General features: G+C 34.6%; 1 protein-coding gene across 1 annotated transcript in view; it reads right to left on the bottom strand.

The window, feature by feature from the left end:
• Positions 1 to 23,405, bottom strand: part of LOC121414944 (sodium- and chloride-dependent glycine transporter 1-like) — a 126,849-nt gene extending 103,444 nt beyond the window's left edge. The window contains exons 1-2 of the mRNA XM_041607993.1: positions 23,144 to 23,405; positions 14,549 to 14,680 (exon numbers count right to left, since the gene is read on the bottom strand). Coding sequence (XP_041463927.1) covers positions 14,549 to 14,680; positions 23,144 to 23,357 — 346 coding nt within the window. The 5' untranslated portion in view covers positions 23,358 to 23,405. The remainder of the gene's footprint in view (positions 1 to 14,548; positions 14,681 to 23,143) is intronic.
• Positions 23,406 to 25,921: the final 2,516 nt, after the last annotated feature.

Genomic DNA, 25,921 nt, shown 5'->3' with positions numbered 1-25,921 from the left:
TACTGAGAAAAGTGAATACTATCTTATCAGAGAAGCTTATTTGGAAATTTACACAAGATTAGTCCCGGCAGCCGGCACTTCGCATCAAAACAACAAACTCATTTTTTCTTTAATCATGAATTACTTTTGATCGAGAAAACATTATTTGAATAGATACTCAGACTATTCACAGTAAAAAAAAATATTTTGAACAACTATTTAAATATTAAGAAACATCGTTTCAGCCAGTCAATATACAACTATTTTTAAACTATTAAACCAATAGAATTTTTTAAAAATTTAAACATTTTGTTTTTAAATATTTTTTGCAATTTCCAACGATTTTATTTAAAACTGTTAATATCATTGGAAATTTGTTTGATGCATTTAACAACATATTTTTACAACATATAGGGTATGATATGACTTTCAAAACAATGTTGTTTCAAAGTTTAAACAACGCCACTTTAAACATCGCCAATTCTAACAGCGTTTTGGTACAATTTTATAATTTAAGTCGAAATATATCTGTGTCAATCCATGTCAAATCAACCAATGCTTGTCACCCGACCCTCTTCAATTTTCTTTAAACTCGCACCAAATGTTGCCCCAAGTGTCTGACGGAAAAATCTGAAATATTTTGCCCCAAGGTCAAATGATTGCTAAGATACGGCCTCCCATAGCAACCAATGCGCACTCAAAGAAATTATTTTAAATAAAATTGCCTATTTTTGATTGACTACTGCAGCAAAGTTTGATTGATTAGTCTTCATTTTAAGTAAATTGGAAGAACTTTTTGGTCTAAACATGCAGAGTATACTGTAGCGCGGACCTGTCAACCGGATTTCGCACACGAGGTCACCGAAAATGGCGTTAAGCATCCGTGTCAATGATTTCAGAAGCATGTTTGGAGGCTCATAAATCCAAAACTAAACTAGAATTTAATTCGTCATGCGGACGAATTAGGTGGTCTGTCATGATTTTTCGTTCAGAGTCGGCTAATGTATAAAATTAATAATTTAGATATGATTGATAATCTTGATTCTAGACATCCTAAGAATAAATTTTGACCATTGCTCAATGTGATTATTAATGTTTCCCATAGACTTTACACGTAAGCAATTTTGAGAATTACAATTCCAATATTGCAAGTGAAAAACGGGCATGATCCCGGCATCTGATCAAAAAGTGGAGGATGATTACCGAAAGCCCAGAATCTCAGCTATAACATATTAAAAACTCCGGCAAAACTGACAAGAAGAAATGGAGATATGGCTCACGAAATAGAGGAATGTCGAATCTAGTTTTGAGAAAAAGTCATGTCCCATAGAGATTACACACAAAATACATGTGATATGAAAAAAACAATTATAATCTGTTTTATCTTGCTAAATTTTAACTTTCATACCTTTTAATTATCATAAAGGATCATGTAAGAGGTGGCAAAAAGAAAAAAAAACGAAAAAAAAATCATCTTTTCTACCCCAGGAATCGAACCTCCGCCCTCGAGAAAGCAAGTCAAATGCGTTATCCATTGAGCAACGATATTCCCCATAGAGATTACACGTAAGCAATTTTGAGAATTACAATTCCAATTTTGCAAGTGAAATACGGGCATGATCCCGGCATCTGATCAAAAAATGAAGGGCACACTTCCGATAGCCCAGAATCTCAGCTACAACATGTTAAAAGCTCAAGGAAAGCTGACAGGAAAAAATGGAGATATGGCTCACGAAATAGAGGAATGTCGAATCTAGTTTTGGGAAAAAGTCATGTCCCATAGAGATTACACGCAAAATGAGGAAAAATGACATGCCTCTTTTCATCTCTGTTTTACACAATGATGCGTTTCTCAAAACGAATATTCATGTTAACTGAGGAGAAAGAGTACATTATAAACTACAACATATATTCGAGAAGTTACAGCCAAATTTGCATAAATTTGATGACGTCATTTTTGAAAAAAATGAAATTTTTAGTTTGGGCGCCTATTTGATGACGTCACGATATAATTTAGGGACAATGGTGACATGAAATCAAATTTACAACTCATACTCTATCGATATATGAAAAAAAATTGGGGGTCAACGGACTTTTTAAAGAGCTACAGTGAATTTACAATAGGCATGTTTTTGCCCATATATGGCCTATAGTGAGAGCTCGCGCGCACACGTGCTGCAAACTTTAATGGGTGTTAATTTCTATATTAATGGTTGTAGAAGGTTGATCAAGGTATCAAATTGCTCAGAATTTTATTAGCAATGCAATGATGTTAAAAGAAACGGTTTTTCTGCGTTGTGTTAAGGTGTAACGTGCGGAAACGCGCGCGCACGTATGCGCGCGCGCAAATTTTTGAAATGCTTAAAATGACCTGAAACGTACCCAAAAAATTTTATAGGTCATTTGGACGATTTTTTTACCTTTGACGCGCGCGTACGCGCGCGTCATGACCTGTACATGACCTTTGATGACATTGACAGTTGCCCCTTGACATGAAGTTAATGTCCTGTAAATATTATTAATTTTTGATAATTGATAATGAAGATATGATCAAATGAAGAATTTTACAAAATGGCGCGTAGATGACGTCATCATAACCATATGACCTTCAAAAGCTTAGTATGCCGTCTCTATGATAGATTCTATGTATGACGAAAAAATCAGCAAAATTGATTCAGCCAATTCCGAGAAAAGTTGGCGACAAACATAGGTGCTAAGAATAAATAAATAATAAAGAAAGAAAATTCTGACGAAATCAATAGGTGATCTGTCATAGACAGACCACCTAATTAGCTTAGAACCAAATATTACATGTATGCACATTAATGGACTTTCATATACTCAACAGAATTACAAAAAATTGACCCAAGAGTGTGTGCCATTTTCTTGTAGGGCACCCTCAAAGTTGGATTTTTTTCAAAAGATGCCAAGTTCAAGGTCACAGATCACCTCCCATCCCATCGAGGAGGGGGACCAATTTCTGTGTTTTGATAGACATTTACCCATATTTTCAAGTGTTACTTGAGAAATTTTGCTACCGGAATGTTTAGGGGCTGATTTGCGCATGTTTAGACCAAAAAGTTCTTCCAATCTACTTAAAATGAAGACTGTAATCAATCAAACTTTGCCGCAGTAGTCAATCAAAAATAGGCAATTTTATTTAAAATAATTTCTTTGAGTGCGCATTGGTTGCTATGGGAGGCCGTATCTTAGCAACCGTTTGACCTTGGGGCAAAATATTTCAGATTTTTCCGTCAGACACTTGGGGCAACATTTGGTGCGAGTTTAAAGAAAATCGAAGAGGGTCGGGTGACAAATTGTCTGAAAATTGGTTGATTTGACGTGGATTGACCCATCTAGGAGAAATGATTTGACCATAGAGCTATTAACAGCTCCATGATTTGACCGACTGGTTTGCAATTGTAAACATCAAGTCAACAGATGACAGATGGTCCCCAGTCGTGAACGACCAAGCACTTCCCGTAATCCCCCCCCCCCTTCTCTCTCTCTCTCCCGGCTCTAACCAGCTGAAACATGATGCGCATTCGTCTAGTTGTTATTTGCAAACCCTTTCGCAAAAAAATACCCCAACAAATACAATCATCACAAAATTAATGTCGACCTTTTTTAAATGACTAAATAATCATAGATCATCATCATCAATTGTTAGTAAATTATTTCATGATAAATTCACTAGTCCATACATATCGTAGCAGATTCAACTCGAAAGTATGGGGTACTAGTAAATGAATGACTCAGTAAAACGAACTGAGGCGAAAGAGGTCTGCACATGAGACTATACAGTAGACGATTGTTGTCTGCGTAGATCTCTCGGAGCCGTGTGCAAAGCTAAATTACGTGCATGCTCATGCGATCGACGAGTAGCTATGTAATTGCGTAATATTTCGAGGTGCATGTGCACACAGCCAGTTGAAACTAAATTGTTCTCTCGTATTTCGTAAGTACAACTAATTAGGGAAATATTACAACATGAATTTGGCCATTATTGATGTTATTTTCCTGCCGGGATACGGTCTAAGTTGACTGATCCCGGAACCGTCTCGGAGCCTCAGACCGCCGGGAATTCATCCCGATCCCGGACCGACTGACAACACTACCCAGTACTACGGCTACCGAACACCATTTTCGATGAACCGACAAGATTTAATACAAGTAAACAAAAACAATACGAGGTACAATACACGGAATTCTGGAAGTAAAAGATTTATTTTTCGGAAGCCGAGTAAACGTTGCACAAACGATTGCGCGTTAGCTCGGGCGGCAGCAAAAATCTAGCAGCCGACTTGAAGTTAGAAACACGAGCGAAAATGTTGACCTATACTTCCTGGGTCAAACTGCGCACTGTGATGCGCACTGGATCGGCCCGAATTCAGGGAGAAACAGCGTTAGAAAGATGGTCGTATAAACGCTGATTCTGTCGGATCGTGATTCATGTTGCTGTTTTGAATTATGATTCAAATCATGATTCTGGGTTGAGGTCGCATAAACGCAGCCTTAATATCATGCAAAATGCAGGAAACATCAATAAAGTAGGCATTCGCACGCCTCAGCTATATGGTGAAAATGGGCCAAAAATGCACAATTTCTATGTGCGCACCATATTGAAAAGGGGGCTGAAATCAGTCTATGATGTCATTTCCACTTACTGACATATATTTTCTAAAAGTAGAGATATATATAGATGAAGAGTATGATATCATGCTTGAGAGCAAATACATCAAAGAAAATACACTAAAAAAGAAAATAAATTTCTGAATCGATTTTCGACAATTTTTTAAGCAAGAAATCTCCGAAACTAATGATATGCAAATTTCATTATGTAATTTGCACATGTAAACAATAATTTCTGTCCGTGAAATTTTGCATATCGCTTGTGCACTACTTGAACAATATATTTTGAAAGTTTCATAGAAAACGAGCATGGTTTGGCTGAGATATTCTCCCTTGACTTCATGCTATGTGTAGAATGTCTGAAAAATGGTGAAATAGGGCCATTTTGTAGTGACGTCACATATTACATTATTTCGGAGGGAAGACCGCTGATAGAACCCGCCAGCAATGCCTTTATGTAAACTTCAGGGTCCATGTCATCCAGCTATGGGGTCATTTGCTTGTCCGGCTTTCGGTTGTATAAATCTCCTGGGCTACCGGACTATATACATGTAGTTAAAGCAGGATTTCTCAATTTTCTTTCTTGAATATATTAGCCCCAAGTGTTGCTTGTGCATGCAGCCATTTTGATTGTTTTTTATTTGCATTTACGTTATAAAGTGTTGACACCCTCTACGTTCATTGGTAACATAGAACAATATGGCTGCGCGCACATATGCAACAAGATTACATGTATTATGCTTCAGGCCAATAAATTCAAGTGATGATAATGAAAAATCCTGCTTCGTACTTATATTTCATTACTATACTTGGTTGACCAAGGTTTATAAATGGGTGTTTCCACGAGGTTGGGTCAAAAAGTGTGACAGAGAAGTGCAAAATTAAATTCTTCCAAAACAATTCCTTAATGATCAGCACTATTGAACTAACTGATTTCAATAAAATTATGTGTGTTCACCTTCATACTTCTATGTCATGCATCATAACAATCGGAATGGAATAACAACGTTACATGGACTTTTTTTAACAATTTGTATATTTTGTATTCTAAAGTAACACAAAATGATTATTATAATACTTTTTCTCATGGAAACTATGGTCATGACAGTAACATTCAATGACAATACTTCTCAAATGCATTTTACAACATTATAACAATGATTATAGTAACCACACAAACATCAATTAGTTTCTCACCTTTTTTAATTTTTCATAGCTTAACTTTTCTGTGATAAATTTTTTTTGACAGATAACTGATCCAAAACAGGTTAATATAAACCTTGAAACATGTCAAATATAGAGACAGGATGGAAAAACTCATAATCCTCATGTACTTTCTTCTATGATGTGGAATAATATTTGTAACTACGTTATGGACTTCTTGTCCATGTAACAAAGGTGCAATGTAAATGACTTGCTTATATTATACTCTACAGTGACACAAAAAGGTTATCAAAACATTTTTTCATGGAACCTGTGGTAATGATGAATAACATTCAATGACTAAACTTCTCAAATGCATTTGACATTTTAACAATGATTATAGAAACTACACAAACATCAAGTAGTTTCTCACTTAGTTTTTGAATTTTTCATAGTTTATCTTTTCTGTGATAATTTTTTTGATAGATAACTGACCCATAACAGGTTTATATAAACCTCGAAACATGTCAAATACAGAGACAGGATGGAAAAACAAAATCCTCATGTACTTTTTTGAGTTTTTTCTATGATGTGGAATAATATTTGTAACTATGTTACATGGACTTCATGTCCATGTACATGTAACTAAGACAAAACAGAAAAAAGGGGTTTAATATCTGAAACAGGTACTGTTTGTAATATGTACATGTAGATGTGGCAACATTTATATGAAACAGAAAATAACGATCTTTCTAAACTTATTTTTCCTCCAAGTTTAATATAGATGGTAACAAAACATATCTATGAAGTAAACTTTGAGCATATGTAAAATTTTGAGGGTAAGTATCAAATAAATACTTTGTCTTCAATAAATGGTGTTAAACATATTTTTCTTTGGCACCAAGATAAAAATGTAGCACACTAAAACAAGTTTCAGCTTTACAAATATATGTCAAGTAATAAAAAGTTGAGTGGTAGAGTCATGTTCACACACTGAGTTGCAAGGTGATGTTCACACACCGAGTTGCATAGTAATTTTCACATACTGAATTGTAATAGTTCTGAAATTTTAATAAGAGGTTAATTGTCTCTGCATTTGAGAAAATGTTTGGTTTACTTTCTGATAAATTTCTTACATATTTATTTCTTTTGCTCAAATACTATGTTTACATTTGTAAATTTCAGAGCAAACCACCTAACTTTGAAGGTTATAAATGTTATGTAAAAACCAGCAATTCTATTGCTAAGAAAACTATCACACTTTCTTGTCACTTCTAAAAATGGAGATTCCAAGTTTGATCACCCCTATCATGACTATATTGTATATGCTTTGCAAGATAATTCAAGTTTGATTTCTTTTTTCAAGTGATTAGAGCTGATGTAAAATTTGATGATTAATAAAAAAGGCTGCCTTTTTATTTTTCTCCTTTTTTTCTTTTCATTTCCTTTTCTTTTTTCTTTTTTTTAATGATACAATATTTTGTAAATCTGTTGATGGCTTGTGATTGTTTGTGATTTGTTCAATAAAAACATTAAAAAAATATTTAGTTTTGAAATTTGGCAAAGATAATCTGTACTGGAAGATTGTTTTGAAATTTACATGAAATTAAATTCATCTAATTACCAAAGTTGTGTAAGTTTTATGAAATAGAGACATACAGAGATGATTTTTCTCAATAAAATATGATTTACTAAAAAATAATAATAATAATAATAATGACAATGTGTGTCTGCGGGGTTTCAAAAGGCACCCTAAACTCATTTTCAATTATCTGAAAATGCACCCCTTAACAAGAGCTTAGAGTGAAAACTTGCCCTTTAAAGGGATGGTCCGGGCTAAAAATATCCATATCTAAATAAATAGAGTTACGTTCACAGAGTAAAATGCTGAAAATTTCATCAAAATCCGATAACAAATTACAAGGTTATTGAATTTTAAATTTATCAATATTTTGTGAAAGCAGTTACATGCACATCATCATAGGTGGGCTGATGATGTCACATCCCCACTTGCTGTTTGTAATGCTTCAAATTCATGCAGACATTAAATAAACAGACAGACTGCAAACTTATAATTACCTTATATAGCTTTGATTGAATCAGTGGGATGAATATAACCACTGTGCAGGATTGAAAAGATAATTTCATACAGACAAAAAAAAATAAAAGACTTCCTAAAAACAAATCTGTAAAGCCAAAAGTGGGATTAATTATGGAAAAAATGATAAAAAGATTCCCTTTTTAATGTCATTTGCTTTTTAAAAAATAAACCAAGAATAAAATAGTCCCCTGGCCAGGCCTCAACTCACTGAGCAGTATCAAAATAGACTTTGCTTTTGAGTGGATCAAAGTACTTACCTGTATACTTGAGCAGTAATCAATAAAATATAAATACAAACCAAACAAAGGGGACAGCATTCTTCTGACCCTTGAAAAGCAAATGTTTGGGAGGTTAGGGGGCACTTCTATTATCCAGAGGTTGTCATGTGTGTCCGCGGGGTTTCAAAAGGCACCCTAAACTTATTTTCAGTTATCTGAAAATGCACCCCTTAACAAGAGCTTAGAGTGAAAACTTGCCCTTAAAAGGGATGGTCCGGGCTAAAAATATCCATATCTAAATAAATAGAGTTACGTTCACACAGTAAAATGCTGAAAATTTCATCAAAATCCGATAACAAATTACAAGGTCATAGAATTTTAAATTTATCAATATTTTGTGAAAACAGTTACATGCACATCGTCATAGGTGGGCTGATGATGTCACATCCCCACTTGCTGTTTGTAATGCTTCAAATTCATGCAGACATTAAATAAACAGACAGATTGCAAACTTATAATTACCTTAAATAGCTTTGATTGAATCAGTGGGATGAATATAACCACTGTGCAGGATTGAAAAGATAAATTCATACAGACAAAAAAAATAACAGACTTCCTAAAAACAAATCTGTAAAGCCAAAAGTGGGATTAATTATGGAAAGAAATGATAAAAAGATTCCCTTTTTAATGTCATTTGCTCTTTAAAACAGAAACCAAGAATAAAATAGTCCCCTGGCCAGGCCTGAACTCACTGAGCAGTATCAAAATAGGCCCTATACTTTGCTTTTGAGTGGATCAAAGTACTTACCTGTATACTTGAGCAGTAATCAATAAAATAAAAATATCCATATCTAAATATTTTTAGAGTTACGTTCACAGAGTAAAATGCTGAAAATTTCATCAAAATCCGATAACAAATTAATACAAGGTTATGAATTTTAAATTTATCAATATTTTGTGAAAACAGTTACATGCACATCGTCATAGGTGGGCTGATGATGTCACATCCCCACTTTCCTTTTTCTTATTTTATTACATGAAATCAGGAATGTTTCATACATGTGTAATTGATGTGTCTCCATTGTGATGAAATACATGTAAGTTACAGCAAAGAATTAATAATGCAATCAGTCCAATTAATTTAGTTCTTGGTAGAAAAATTTTGAATATACCTAATTTCATATAAAAAAATACAAAAGAACAAGTGGGGATATGAAATCATCAGCCCACCTAATGAATATTCATAAAGACACGCCTAGAACTGTTTCATCACAATAATGCATATCTTTAAAATCAAATAACTTTATTTGTTATCATATTTTGATCAAATTTTCAGCATTTTGCTTTGTGAAATTTCGTCCATTGATTTAGATATAAATATCTATATCCTTGACCATCCCTTTAATAAAGTATTGGAAAAAAAAATCTTGCCCTTATATGTCCTTGCTACTGAACGCCACCCTAAGTATTGGGTAGGAAACATAACCTTTTTATTGTTCTAACCTTATATTTTACCCTTTTACTTGCAATGAGTGTCAGATGATCCAATATCGGTTTGGGGGTGAATCACACCCTACGACCGCAACAAAGTTTAACCTTTTTTTCAAATTCTAGTTTTTTTTACACACTTGAAATCACACACCAATCACATAATTGCCACACAAAAAGAATTTATGATTTGGACAGGTGTATTACGGTATTAACGTGCTGTATCTTCCACTGATTGAAGCGTTTTTTTCGGACATGCATGATATCCCTTGTCAATGGAAGTGAATCCCTTGTGAAAGGAAAATAACAATGTATAGGCCTAAAGAATAGGAATACACATTGTTCCCCACCCCCCAACTGGAGCGTTATGGTACTCACGATATGTGCTGTGGATCTCACTCATTTTTTTTTTTAATAACTGAATAACTTTACAATGCATATTTGGGTGGTTCATCCTGAAAACTCAATGACGGAAACATGTAATACTGTCTGGTTAAAAAAAAAAGTACTTTTTTTAGAATTGTATTTGGTCATTTTCAAACGTGAGTGACACGACAATTGGAGAGGTTTAAGGGCTCATATCTTTAAACTTAAAGGTTACGAATCAATCATGACTACTATATTATATACAATGTAGGACTGGCATGGGCCACTCGCAGTTTGATTTGAATTCAACAATTCGTTTAGTAGATATGATTAAAAAACGGTGCGTGAGTGACACGACAAATTTTGGACATGGGTTTCTGACCACTAACACATATGGTTGGATTCGTGCCCAAGTAGTTGTCATGGAGTACTGTGAGTACCAGTAAATGGACATAAATAGTGTACCTATCTAACACATATAGTCAAAATCAATCAAACCTTCTCTATGGAAAATGGTACCCTCCTATATACCGTGAGTGACACGACATCCAAAACGTGAGTGACACGACAAGTGCAAAATACAACATTTATCTCAACATTGAAAGTATTTTTTGCATGATGTTGAAGAGTAAAATACCATTAACCAAAAAACAAGCTTGATTACATAATAACTGCTTTCTTTAAAGTTCAGAATATGTCATCCAGATGTTTTATTCTTGGGTTATGGTCATATTTGCCCATCAACTCACATTCCCTATACCATACCACATTGTCACACTAGGGCTTCTACCACTCACCTCTTTAGAGGAGAGGGGGCACTTGAAGGAGATGTTATGAGGTCTTGGCATTGACATCAACTCAAACATTCTTTTTGTGGCCTGATATCATTCAAAACTTTAACTCTTTCTCCCTATCTGTATATGAAAGTTTACGGGTTTATATAATTCAGCATTCACAACGGATGGAATAATTTTTCCTTGTAAGAAAGGTATTCTCAATTATAATAGTCACATCATCTGGCATGGTCTGGTAGCCAATGATGTCATGTATGACTCCTCTTTCTTGAAATATTGGATTACAATATTATCCTCCTTTAATATTTTAGGCATTGTCCAAATAGGACATGGCAGTTTCAATGTCTTTTTTGGTACCAAACCACAATCACGTTGCTGCACACTTCAGATGGACTATCAGCAAATCCTTGAGAAACTTGGGAATTCTACTCAACAAGCATAGGTTTTCTCCTGAACAGTGCTTGTATGTGGACCCTCCCAAGGCAGTAAATGTAGGCACTGTACCAAAATTCAGAGCTATGCTTTTAGCTGGAATCTTGTAAGTGCCTTTTCATTGCTGATTATTTGATCATATACCATACCACGGGAATCCAGGGAAAGCCACAAGGTGAAAGACGCAGTCAGTACCTGATTCTTGCAGTCTGCTACTATTACAACTTACAAGTCATTAGCCTTTCCTTTTCTAAGCCCTTGGATGTCACACTAAAATCCAATTCAGCATCCCAACCAGGCTCCCTTTATACCTCAATAGCTTTTTCCCCTCGAGGTCCAGCTCTGATCTTATCAGGGTACCCCCCCCCCAAAAAAAAATTGATCTACTGGTACATGGCAACCCATCAAAGTTGCTCAAATCAAAATGCGGTCTCAGTTGGGACTTGCTGGGACCTACATGAACATGCATCATTTTGTTGTAATGAATATTTGTAAATGCAAATCTGCTCTGAACACACATCGGCCTGCTTACGGTAGTTTGCTGTTCAGACCCTACATGTAGTTAATCACTAGCGGTATGATTGGTGGCCGAACAAATAATGATTTTTAACTTGGCATGTAGCTGCTTCAAGCAATATCCAAAATGTTCTATCAAATCTCAGTACATTCTCACCTGAAATGTTTATGTTATCTTGCAAATTTGTTTATTTCATGTCCTGGAATACAAGCTTTATGGCAAATGAAAAGGTTGATTTAATCAATCAGAAGGAAAAGAAAAAATATTTCTTTTCCAAATTTGAAAAAATGTTTGGTGTTCATGGTGATCTCTTATATCTCATGTACACTACTTTACCACTAAAATTTCTGCAAATTTTAAAAAAAGGATCCCTGACTTTTCTAGCTATGAGTATAACAAAGAAATAACATTGCTCAAAAGAAAGGTGAACTTTCTGCTCATTTCTGTAAATGGAGACAGAGAATGTTCGAGTAATACCTAGGTATGACTTGAACCATCACCAACCCTTTATGCATTGTATGTCCATTGCTAAAGTATAGTGGTTTTTCTCTTGATACATTCATAATTTTGTGTTGATTGATTATGTTGTTATATTAATAATCACAGTACATTCACCAAAATATGAATTAGGATCCGAGTCTTCACACCAATGGAAAATTGTCAGGATTTTTTAAACCAAGGCAACTACGGAGAGGAGAGAAAATAGATGAACTCATTGTCAAATTCAATATTTCCATAAAAAGGAGTGAAATTAGGAAGATGGAGGAAATTATTAGCCTAAAATAGGCCTAAATGATGTCAGGAACAACATTCTGACTGTATCCCTGGTAAAACGCTTCAAAAATTACTGGATGTCCTTTTTTATACACAATATAATACTGTGAGTGACACGACATTTCGTGAGTGACACGACATTGTGAGTGACACGACACAACTTTAACAGTTAAATTTAGCTTTACCTTAACACATTGGACCAAGTTACTTTATATACAATAAGGTACAGATAAACTGTATTTGCTCCAGTACTGGGATAAATTAATTTTAAGAATACACAGCTCTAGAAAACTTTTTGCATTTAAAACGTGAGTGACACGACAACCAGTTTTGAAAACTTTGAAACCCAATTTTTTTCAGAAAAACACTTCACAGAATTTTTTTTTGCTATTTAGGAGTTAGATACAATTCACAGCTTGTATCTTGCCAACAAATGTGCATCTAATACAAATTTTATATTGTGATAGGCAATATGTGAATTTTAATGCAAAAATCAACATTTTGTAACATTTAATTTCCCTTGCATAAAATTCACTGTATCTCAAGACATAATTAATAATTTTATGTAAATGAAATGGGAAAATATACTTTAAGTTGTCTAGTTTCAAAAAACATTGAAGCCTAATGATTTCTAGCAAGTTTTAATTTTCACCCCCATGTCCACTTTTGTTTGAAAATGACCATTTATATTTTAATATACTGTGATGTTACATGTGAGCAGCTACCCCTTATATCATGTAACATAATTTTGATAAATTCATACTTCTGATGGCTCAGGATATCAAAAAAAAATTCATGCAAGTGTGTCTGATATCAGTTGTCTGGTGACAGACAGGGAAAATCATTTTTCTGACAAAATTATGGTCACTCAACATTTGGGGAGCTAGTCCATATCACATCATAAACAAAACTAATACTTTTTCATGAATTTATTCCTCCAATTTTTTTTCTTTTATCAAAACCATGCTTTTATGAAGTTAGAGTGAATTTCCCTGATTCATATTAAGGCTTGGCGTGTAGTTCTGAACTACATTATAATTGTGCTGAAAATCGCTAAAAATATCTTATAAATATCGACAACAATCAACAAAAGAACCTAATCAATGCGCATTTCTTTTGTATTATAGTGATGACACAATACTCACGTTAGTCAAATTTGTATCTGCCGCAAAAATGCTTTAAATCTGCGTTCACCGGGTGTAAACGATTACATAACATGTTTTATTATTATTTAGCATAAATATATCACCTTTCACATTATTAGAATTCAGTTAGGGTTGGACAAAGTTTAATCAATAATTTTGGGGCTTTTTGGACATTGTTCTGAGCAGTCAACGTCTTTCGCCTATCCGCCATTTTGATATTGCGCTGTACATCTGTGCTGCCTTCTACGTTGATACTTCCATAAAATTGAGCTTGCGCTTGTGAATTACCAACTGAATGGAGTTGAGTGCAGTCACGATGTTTGGATTGTCATGATTATAGCTGAGATCGTGTTTTGTGGCTAGTAAATATTCATAATTTTTTTAGATTGTGGAGTAATTTCTGTTGCTATTCTGTGCATTTTGAGGAAAAATACTTTTTCCCTTTGAAAAGACACTTTCAAAGGGCCATTTCCATGAATTCTGTCAAACCGTGGAAAATCACTGTCATGTCCCTACATATTACCGGGTATTATTGACGAGAGAAAGGTTATTAATATCGCTAGGTGGTAAAAACAAGCGATTAACGACAGGACTAGCGATAAAGAGGTTATCGACAACAGTCCTTCTAAAAGTACAATTTTACTCTGCATATAGCTGCAGTAATTTGATTTCAAAACAAGATATTTTTTTTTTTTATTTGGAAGACAACAAAGCTACAGCGTGTCTACAGGAGTGTAATTCAATTAATGAAAAGTGAAGGATATACTCTCTGTGCGATTAGTTTTGTGCTTGCACTATTAAGTCAGAGCTTATAAACTGTGATTTGGCTAATCTTGTCACCATGTATTTTTTCTGACTGTTTGACCATTCCATGTTATCAAGTTGCAAATTTATGCTTGAATTTTGTACCCTACTGATTTTATAACTGGTGTGGTTGATGACTGTGTGTTAACACATACCTTTAAACGCTGGAGCCATACACCATATCTGAATGACACCCCGACTAGCAAACTGTCCAAGACCAAGTTCCATTAAGAACAAAGGGAGTCCACTCAATGCCAACATGAGGAAATAAGGTACAAGAAAAGCACCTGTAATGGGGTAGAAGTGCATACAAAAAATGTAATCCAACTTTTAAGATATAATATTTAGGAATATTGGATAGCCTTATTTGGGATGCGCGGAAATATTGTATCAGCGAGTAACAATATTTCTACGTATCCCACAAAAATTGATCATCAAATATTATCATTATTTTAGATACCCCCACAAAGCTAAACATGAATTAATAATTAAATAAAACGTTCATTTTATGTCAATCCTGTAAAGAGCAAGGCGACTGAGTACTGTCCTTTCTTTAAAAAAGAAATCTCTGTAAAGTTGCGCTAGCACATACACTACAGGGAAAAAGAAACTTGGCATGATTTTGCGGGATGCGCATTTTCCCGTTAGGCAATTTTTGATCAAAACACGATGCAATCTCGAAGCAATCACGATGCAATCCCGTCATTTTTAGGCCACTTCAAAATGGATAACGGGATTTTCAACCCGCAAGATCAATATTTCAACACGCTATCAACCCGATAGAAAATCCTTAATTTCCGATAGACAGCGGGCCACTGCTAGCGCGCGCATCAAACGCGTCCCCGATAGAAATCCATGTGCGCAGCTCTTGACCGAGTGACCCAGTTATAGTTATAGTTACGTCTTTGGCTTAAAGGACAAGTAGATTCTCTTTCCAATGTTTATTTACGGTGCTAGCTCCATGATTTATTTTCCAGTGTTTGTTATCAATGACATCTTCCGTTTAAAGGACGATTAGATAATCCTTTTCAATCTTTCATTTTTATCTTTTCTGTAATTGTATAAAACTTTAATCAGGTACGTATTTCATTCAAACAAATAGTATTCATTTTCTCTTCATTACGTGTTTTTTTGTATTTCATCATGTCTTTTATAAAAGATTCGCTTTCCATCATTTTCTGTTCATTGTTGTTGTTTTTAATCAGTAATAATTCATTCATTTGAAGGACGAGTAGATTTGCTAACCATCATTTTGTGTTCATCAATTCTGTGTTTTTTTTTATTTCATCATCACTTACGTCTTTTATTAAAAGATTCGCTTTCCGCCATTTCCTGTTCATAAATTCTGTATTTCTTATTTTATCAGTTAGTCGTTCATTAAAAGAATGAGTAGATTTGCTTACCATCATTTTTCTGTTCATTCTTTTTTCCCATTTAATCGGTTACGACTTTCAATCAAGGACGAGTATATTTCAGTTTTGAGTTTTATTATGGAGTTATGAAATAGAGATTGTAACAGAATTAATCGTAGTTATAGAAATTTGAATAAAAACACAACCTTTGAGATACGAAATCCATATTAAGAATGGAACAGAGATGACTGTATTTGCTAACCATCATGTTTTTGTTAATCAATTCTGTGTTATTTTCATCACTTACGACTTTTAATCAAAGAAGATTCACTTTCCATAATTCCATTATTTTCTGTTCATTAATTCTGTATTTTTTTATTTTATCAGTTACATCTGTAATACGTCGTTCATCTACAGGACAAGTGAGATTCGTATCCCATAATTTTCTGTTCCTCAATTATGTGTTTTTTTTTATTTCATCACTTACGTCTTTTATTCGAGGAAGATTTGCTTTCCATCATTGTTCATTGTTTTTTTAATCCGTAATACGTCGTTCATTTACAGGACGAGAAGATTTGCTCACAATCATTTTCTGTTCATCGATTCTGTTTTTTCTTTTTTCATCACTTAGGTCTTTTGTTAGAACAAATTTATTCCCTTTCCATCATTTTTTTAGTCACAAAAATTATGCGTTTTAATTGTTTCATCAGTTACGTCTTTTATTCAAAGAAACGTTTTCCATCATTTTTCTGTTCAACAATTCTGTATTTTTATTTTATCAGTTACATCGTTCATTCCAAGAACCAATAGATCCCCTTTCCATCATTTTTCTCTTCATCAATTATGTTTTTTCATCAGTTACGTCAAAGAACGAATAGATTCGCTTTCCATCATTTTTCTGTTCATCAGCAACTCTTTTTTTCTATTTAATCAGTTACTTTGTTTACCCGAAGGAGGGATGGATTCGCATTTTCTGTTCATCAATTCTATGTTTGTTTGTTTTTTCCAGCTACGCCTTTCATTCAAAGAACATGTAGATTTGCCATACATCATTTTCTGTTCATCAATTCTGTTTTTTTAATCACTTGTATCCATGGTTCATTCAAAGAACGAGTAGTTTTACTTTCCATAACTTTTCTATTCATCAAGACAGACATTGTACCTTGCAGCACTTCTTAAGAGGATTTGAGTAGTAAATGGAAATGATCAAAACAAATTTTCAAAGCCTTCATTTTCATTTTCTATGACGTAAAATAATTTTTCTTAGCTTTCGAAAGCTACGAGTTTCGCTTGGATATTGGAGCACCTTAGCCAGATCAAATTACATGAAAATGATAATGTAAAATTGTTGAAGGTTCTTAACATATTCGTAAAGAATTTAGAGTTAAAAAATCATTATTAGCTTTTGAAAGATACCAGTTTTGCTTGGATATTGGAGCGCCCTGACTTGATAAAAAGTATGAATAATCTAGAAATATTGTTGAAGGTTTTCAACATATGGATTCGTAAAATCGAAATAATACGAAATTCGATTGATCTTGGAGCACACTGCATGGTAAAGAGGTATAAGAAATGATAATCTAAGAATTGTTGAAGGTTCGTATTCGCAGAGATGCCAACCCTCCCGATTTCTTAGGGAGGCTCCCGAAAATTCATCCCAACTCCCGCCCTTACAATTACCATTCTTATCCTCCCGAAATTACGATTTTTTTGCATTGATCAAATTGGATTGGAAGTACATGTATCGTCTGCTAACTTTAGCATGTACATGTATTAACTCCATTACGTTCGCTGCTACTAAATTCTGTGCGAAAGGCAGACAAATAAGGAGCAGCGAAAAGCTGGTGCATGTGATATGCCCAACAGGAATCCACTGTGCACCAGGCCGGTAGGCCCGGCTAGCTTTGTGAGTGGTGTGCGCTCGCGGCCGCTGGATTTGTCGAGTCGTGCGGTGGAATATCGGTGTGTGATTTTGGCGTGTTGATGGGTTGATATTGACACGAAATGGCGGAAAATCAACAAAAGAAGTCCAAGAAATGGTCTCAGAAGTATAAAACTGAAGAGAGTCTCTAGTATCCGTGTATACGGAAGTCGAAAAGAGGAATTTACCATGCATTTTGCACAATTTGCAGCATGGACATTTCAGTTGAGCATGGAGTTCGTGATGATATTCGGAAGCACTTTGGGAGCAAACGGCATTCGGACATTGCCCAAGACAAGCTCTTTACACAGATAGACGTTACCCGCGTTAAGCTTTTCTTTACTGGATTTATAGTGGAACATAACCTGCCTATAGCTGATAATTCCTCCTTATTATTATTGTTGAACGGGTACTTTTCTTCTATTGTCCCCTCAATCCTCATTTTTTTTTACATGTAAAAATGCATATTTTATATTTTTTATGTTAAAAAGTGGGAACGTTTTTTTAAAAACATGTGAAATGCTCCCAAATAAGGGTCAGATTGCACCAGAGAGCATCTAGAAACCCAGAGCTTCCAAGGCCCTAAGGCGGGCCCTGGGCCCCGGCCGCAAGGGTTGAGCACTCCGCGCTCGAGATGTGTGCTACGCGCACATAATTTGGTGTCGGTTGCAAATCCTCCCTAATTCTGATTTCCAAAAGTTGGCATCTCTGTATTCGTAAAGAGTTGTGAGGTAAAAATATCACAAAAATATGTTATACGACGTGAAATCATCCCTAACATTTGAAAGATACGAGTTGTACTTGCCTTTTCTAAAATATTTTTTTTCAAATGAGTTTCGTTACGACTTGAGATCTTGAAGAAGGCACCAAAACAAAATTGTTCGGAAACAAACGCATTTACCATGTTTACGGCAATAAAAGAGACGTTCATTTTGATTGAGACCATTGCACAGTGCGAAATATTTTCTTCCTCTTCTCTTCCTCCTCTTTTGTAGTTTATTCCTTTTTTTATCTTCCTTATAATTTTCTTCGACTTCTTAGCCATGTCCTGAACCTGGTCCTTTCTTATTTCCCTTCCTTTTGGACAATTCCAAAAAATTATCAACCTTTTTGTACGTCCGATTCCCTTTTTTTCTCAAGTTTTACTTCATTTTCATAAACTGGCCACACTGCAAAAACTGCGGTGTTTATTGAACAACAGTCTGGAATATATGACCACACGAAAGAAGTGTTGAAACAACACCGGCTTGAATTTAAATCGATGATTTATTAATAATAATTGGTGTTGTATAAACGCATATTTGGAATTAGTCCAAAACCAAACTGATGTTTTTTTAACACCTCTCTAGTGTGGTCATATAGATTCCAGACTGGTGTTGAATTAACACCGCAGTTTTTGCAGTGCACAGACTGTCAAAAGTAAAAGAAATCAGGGACAGAAAATTTCATGAATGTCCCGGTCGGACGTATATATGGAATATGGAGTTGTCCTTTTTGTCATCTTCTCCGTGTCCTGCACACGATTCTGCATTTTATTTCCCATTATCCCCAATATTCTTCTCTCTCAGCATTCGATCCGCAGTTGTTAGAAAAATATACAAAACTTTATAACAAGTTGTACACATTATATTCCACTCACTATACATTAGTTGGGTGGATGAAAGATTTATTCGCACAAAATATGATAATGCTTTGAAGGGCGGTTGGGGTCTATGCCGCAATGCCAATAGATATGACTTAACACTCATCATATCAAATACATAAATATTTTTAAAATCAATCAGACTTCCACCCCCGAAAAAATACACCAAAATACAGATAGGCCTATTACAATTTTTTTACGATATGACACCAGCTTTGGAATATCGCACCCCTCTTTCCATAAAAATGATTGGTCTCTTGAAAATAAAATCTACTGATAGTGTGCTTTATTATGTCGTGAAAATTTGGAAATATAGGAAAATTACTTATCACGTTATTTTAAACAATTTATTATTTTCAGAAAATGAAGGCTTCGAAAATTTGTTTTGATCATTTCCATTTACTATTCAAATCCTCTTAAGAAGTGCTGCAAGGTACAATGTCTGTCTTGATGAATAGAAAAGTTATGGAAAGTAAAACTACTCGTTCTTTGAATGAACCATGGATACAAGTGATTAAAAAAACAGAATTGATGAACAGAAAATGATGTAAGGCAAATCTACATGTTCTTTGAATGAAAGGCGTAGCTGAAAAAAACAAACATAGAATTGATGAACAGAAAATGCGAATCCATCCCTCCTTCGGATAAACAAAGTAACTGATTAAATAGAAAAAAACGAGTTGCTGATGAACAGAAAAATGATGGAAAGCGAATCTATTTGTTCTTTGACGTAACTGATGAAAAAACATAATTGATGAAGAGAAAAATGATGGAAAGGGGATCTCTTGGTTCTTGGAATGAACGATGTAACTGATAAAATAAAAATACAGAATTGTTGAACAGAAAAATGATGGAAAGCGTTTCTTTGAATAAAAGACGTAACTCATGAAACAATTAAAACACATAATTTTTGGGACTAAAAAAATGATGGAAAGGGAATAAATTTGTTCTTGCAATGAACGATGTAAGTGATAAAATAAAAATACAGAATTGAACAGAAAAATGATTGAGAGTGAATCTTCTTTGATTAAAAGTCGTTAGTGATGAAAATAAACACAGAATTGATAAACAAACAAGTGGAATGCCTCTGGCCGTCTCACCTGCATCACGCGGTTCAATATAGCAGCAGTGCTGACTTTGAATACTACTCTAACTCACACAAGATGTTCAGTGATACATGGTTACTCTTATGTCCACTTTTTATGAACGAGACCAATAAACTTACAGAGATGGTTATTCAACAAAAAACCCCAACATGGCCAAAGTTCATTGACCTTACATGACCTTTGACCTTGATCATGTGACCTGAAACTCGAACAGGATGTTCAGTGATACTTGATTACTCTTATGTACAAGTTTCATGAATCAGATCCATAAACTTTCAAAGTTATGATGGTAATTCAACAGATACACCCAATTCGGCCAAAGTTCATTGACCTTTGACCTTGGCCATGAGACCTGAAACGCGCACAGGATGTTCAGTGATACTTGATTACTCTAATGTCCAAGTTTAATGAACTAGACCAATAAACTTTCAAAGTTATGATGGTAATTCAACAGATACCCCCGATTCGGCCAAAGTTCATTGACCCTAAATGACCTTTGACCTTAATCATGAGACCTCAAACTTGCACAAAATTTTCAGTGATGCTTGATTACTATTATGTCCAAGTTTCATGAATCAGATCCATAAACTTTCAAAGTTATGAGGGGAAATCAACAGATATCCCCAATTTGGCCAAAGTTCATTGACCCTAAATGACCTTTGACCTTGGTCATGTGACATGAACCTCATGTAGGATGTTCAGTGATACTTGATTAACCTTATGTCCAAGTTTCATGAACTAGGTCCATATATTTTCTAAGTTATGATGACATTTCAAAAACTTAACCTCGGGTTAAGATTTCGATGTTGAATCCTCCAACATGGTCTAAGTTTATTGACCCTAAATGATCTTTGACCTTGGTCATGTGACATAAAACTCTAATAGGATGTTCAGTAATACTTGATTAACCTTATGGCCAAGTTTTATTAACCAGGTCCATATACTTTCTAAGTTATGACGTCATTTCAAAACTTTAACCTCAGGTTAAGATTTGATGTTGACGCCGCCGCCGCCGTCGGAAAAGCGGCGCCTATAGTCTCACTTTGCTTCACAGGTGAGACAAAAATGATGGTTAGCCAATATAGTCATCACTGTTCAATTCTTAATAGATTTCGTATCTCAAAGGTTGTGTTTTTTATTTAAGTTATTCTTTAACTATATGATTAATTCCGTTACAATAACTTGATTCTAAATCTCTAATTCATAACTCCATAGATAAAAACTCAAAACTGAATAATACTCGTCCTTTGAATGAACGTTGTAACCGATTAAATGAAAAAAAAAAGAATGAACAGAAAAATGATGGCAAGCAAATCTACTCGCTCTTTAAATGTCCTTTAGATGAACGACGTATGCAGACGTAACTGATAAAATAAAAAAATACAAAATTAATGAACAGAAAATAATGGAATTATGGAAAGTGAATCTTCTTTGATTAAAAGTCGTAAGTGATGAAAATAACAACACAGAATTGATGAACAAAAAAATGATGGTTAGCAAATATAGTCATCTCTGTTCCATTCTTAATATGGATTTCGTATCTCAAAGGTTGTGTTTTTATTCAAATTTCTATAACTACGATTAATTCTGTTACAATCTCTATTTCATGACTCCATAATAAAACTCAAAACTGAATTATACTCGTCCTTGAATGAAAGTCGTAACCGATTAAATGGGAAAAAAAGAATGAACAGAAAAATGATGGTAAGCAAATCTACTCGTTCTTTAAATGAACGACTAACTGATAAAATAAGAAATACAGAATTTATGAACAGGAAATGGCGGAAAGCGAATCTTTTAATAAAAGACGTAAGTGATGATGAAACAAAAAAAACACAGAATTGATGAACACAAAATGATAGTTAGCAAATCTACTCGTCCTTTAAATGAACGAATTACTACTGATTAAAAACAACAACAATGAACAGAAAATGATAGAAAGCGAATCTTTTATAAAAGACATGATGAAATACAAAAAAACACGTAATGAACAGAAAATGATGAAAATACTCGTTGTTTGAATGAAATACGAACCTGATTAAAGTTTTATAAAATTACAGAAAAGATAAAAAAGGATTATCTAATCGTCCTTTAAACAGAAGACGTCATTGATAACAAACACTGGAAAATAAATCATGGAGCTAGCACCGTAAATAAACATTGGAAAGAGAATCTACTCGTCCTTTAAGCCAAAGACGTAACTATAACTGGGTCACTCGGTCAAGAGCTGCGCACATGGATTTCTATCGGGGACGCGTTTGATGCGCGCGCTAGCAGTGGCCCGCTGTCTATCGGGAATTGAGGATTTTCTATCGGGTTGATAGCGTGTTGAAATATCGATCTTGCGGGTTGAAAATCCCGTTATCCATTTTGAAATGGCCTAAAAATGACGGGATTGCATAGTGATTGCTACGAGATTGCGTCGTGTTTTGATCAAAAAGTGCCTAACGGGAAAATGCGCATCCCGCAAAATCATGCCAAGTTTCTTTTTCCCTGTAGTATATTCCAATTGGGCTGAAAGTCAACTTTCAACCAATCACATCAGGTCTGAACAATCACTTTGACATCACTTTGACTTGAATAATTGAATTTTGAAGACTATCTGAACCAAGTTTGAAATTGATGTGTGAACTTTTTAAATTATCAAAAGAGTAAAAAGGATTTTGACTTAGTTAAAATTAGGGGCATGGCAAAAATGATTAATATCTACATGTATGACAATTGCTTACCTCCTCCATTCCTGTAGCAAAGATAGGGGAATCTCCAGACATTACCAAGACCTACCGCCCATCCAAGACAGGAGAGAATGAAGTCCATTTTATTACTCCAATGTTCCCTTTTAACAGTAGCCTTACCCTCTTTCTCAGGTAAGCTCCCATCAACCGTCTTTTCTGCGCTCTTTGACAGATCATACTTCACTTCCTCCATTTCTTTTCCATTCATGATTGTTTTAGGGTTGCCTACAGACAGACAAGAAAACAATTAAGTAGTTTTTTTTACAGTCAATGGCAAATTTGGATAAAAGTTTGTACATTGAAGGATTTCACATGTTGCCATTCTTCAAGTCATGTACATGTAGAAATTGACATTTTGAAAGGGAAGCACTCTAGGTCAATTCCATTGTGACTTATGGGACATTTGATACTTTTTTCCACATAACTGAGGTGCATATCTGAAATAGTAGCTGCACAAACATGGATTTACTTTATTAAACTGTAAGAAGAATACTTAAACTTACTATATACAAAAATGTATGCTTTCAGCTTGGTTGCATAGGGTGCTAGATATTCAGAAATGTCATTGTGACTTATGGGACATCGATGGACCACACAAATTGGGCTCTTTTGTTCAAAGTGCCATATCTATCTCAGTTTTATGACAATGTTTTTAGATTTGGGCTTGGAGATTAACTAGTGATAGGGCTCACTAACAGTACTTGAATTGGACTTGATTCATTTCATTTGTTTCAGTAGTTGTGTGCAATCGTGTGTGACTTATGGGACAAGTGAATGTGACTGATGGGACCCTATCTCATTTCATGGAATTAACATTTCCTCTCGATGACTTTTTAAGTCAAACTTAATTTCAGCATGAATAAATATTCCCTAATAAGATGACACCTTTAATAATTCATGCCATTGTGTCAGAAATAAATTCAACAAAGGGCAGAAACATCTTTTCACGCACTTCATTTATATAAAGGGAACATTAACCAAAAAAAAGCTTCCTAACTTGTCATCAAGTTTTAAGAACTGTAATCAAATAAGTACAAAATAATCAATAAACAATTACAATCATAAATATTTAGCAAACAGATGAAAAATGAACAATTAGAAAGAATGTACACACTTTCAATTGTGACTGATGGGACATAATGATAGGACATATTTGTTACAGATGGGACAAATAAATGTTGCTTTTCTCTATCTGTCTCATACAGTATGGTAAGAAAATGACCTTTACAGTGTATTACAAGTGAGAAATTAAGACATTAATGCTGCCATGAAGTAAATCAATATTCTTGTTAATATACTCTCTTTTGTGTCAAATGCTCATATTTTTCATTAGCTGTTGATGTTTATGATAAAACAGATGGATATCAGTGCACAGGCAAATTTTTGACAAAAAATATTAAAATTTTGGCATAAATTCTTTTTAAAAAATTCATTAACTGGACTGTCTAGAAAACAGTTGCAATCGCTTTCTACTATCTAAACTGCATGTACATGTATACTTGTATAGTAAAAAGTGTATTCATTTACACGGAAGATTTACCATTGTCTGTGCAAAAAATATGAAAATAATTGATTTTCATGAAAAATCCAAGATGGCCGCCAAAATTGCCAATTTGGAACCCCATGGGACACGATTTGACAAAGGGAACATCAAGATTCATTAACTATACACTTCAGGCAATACAAAAAATGTTGGTTAAAAAATAAACCATGGGGATGCACCCTATCACAACTTCTTTTTTTGCCAGCTGCTTGGGTTGATATGTCATCTCTTTCATAGAAATTCTGAATGCCTGTAAGGACATCATCATTTATAGAGTACCAAAGTGATGTTAGTTGTCATGGTGTAATGGCGGCCTGGTTCTAAACAAAATAACCTGGGGCCATTTCATAAAGCTGTTGTAAGTTAGGAGCAACTTTTCAGAATGACTAGTGATCCTTTCTTATATGCTAAAACATTGCCAATTGATGACATTTACCACAAGGATCATCGGTCGTTCTTAAAGTCGCTCTTAAGTTACGAAAAGCTTTATGAACCAGTGCCCTTTTACGACTCTCAGAATGATGGTAACAACCAGGGACAACACACATCACCATTTTTGCAAATACAAATGTGTAAGACGATCATGCAGCTGCGACTAGGTTTAGAACCGGCGATTCGATGTTCATGACATTATGACACCACCCTTTGGTCCTCTTTAAATGCGCATGTTCCTTTCTATTGGCAGGCGGCAGGAATGATTCTGAGAAAACTTGATTGCAAGCTTCTGAACAATTTTTTGGCATTTACAGGGGCTTTAATAGCTCTGCTCATGGTAGCCTTAAATGCATCTGAGGACTGGTGCTCTTATTTTGACAGGATCCAGAGGGTCGCTCAACTACAAAATTTGTGATTGATGGGACATTGACATAGGTTTTAATAGTTTCCATGGAACTACGTGTATATACCAAGTTCACATCATATGTAAAACAGTTGATGCATACTCTAAGGGGACAAGAAAACCAAGAGAATGATCTGGACCTAAAAAATGACTAAAAGCTAGGGTGAAACAAACCCAATTTACCTGCACTCAGCTTTGCATTTTAGCGATCATATTAAGTTTTCTCCTTTCTGGGCTGGGCACACAATGCAAACTTATTTTTTTTTGTTCAATGCACTGCCTTTGATATTCAGACTGTTTTTTTCTGACAGTCAGCATACTGTTCTCCAGCTTATTTTAAGCATTCTTGTCTCTCTCTTTGCTGTCAAGGACAGCTTTAAGGTGGCATGGT

Source organism: Lytechinus variegatus, chromosome 1 (genome assembly GCF_018143015.1).
Source record: "Lytechinus variegatus isolate NC3 chromosome 1, Lvar_3.0, whole genome shotgun sequence".
Lineage (NCBI taxonomy): Eukaryota > Metazoa > Echinodermata > Echinoidea > Temnopleuroida > Toxopneustidae > Lytechinus > Lytechinus variegatus.
This window is presented reverse-complemented; position numbering and strand designations above follow the sequence as displayed.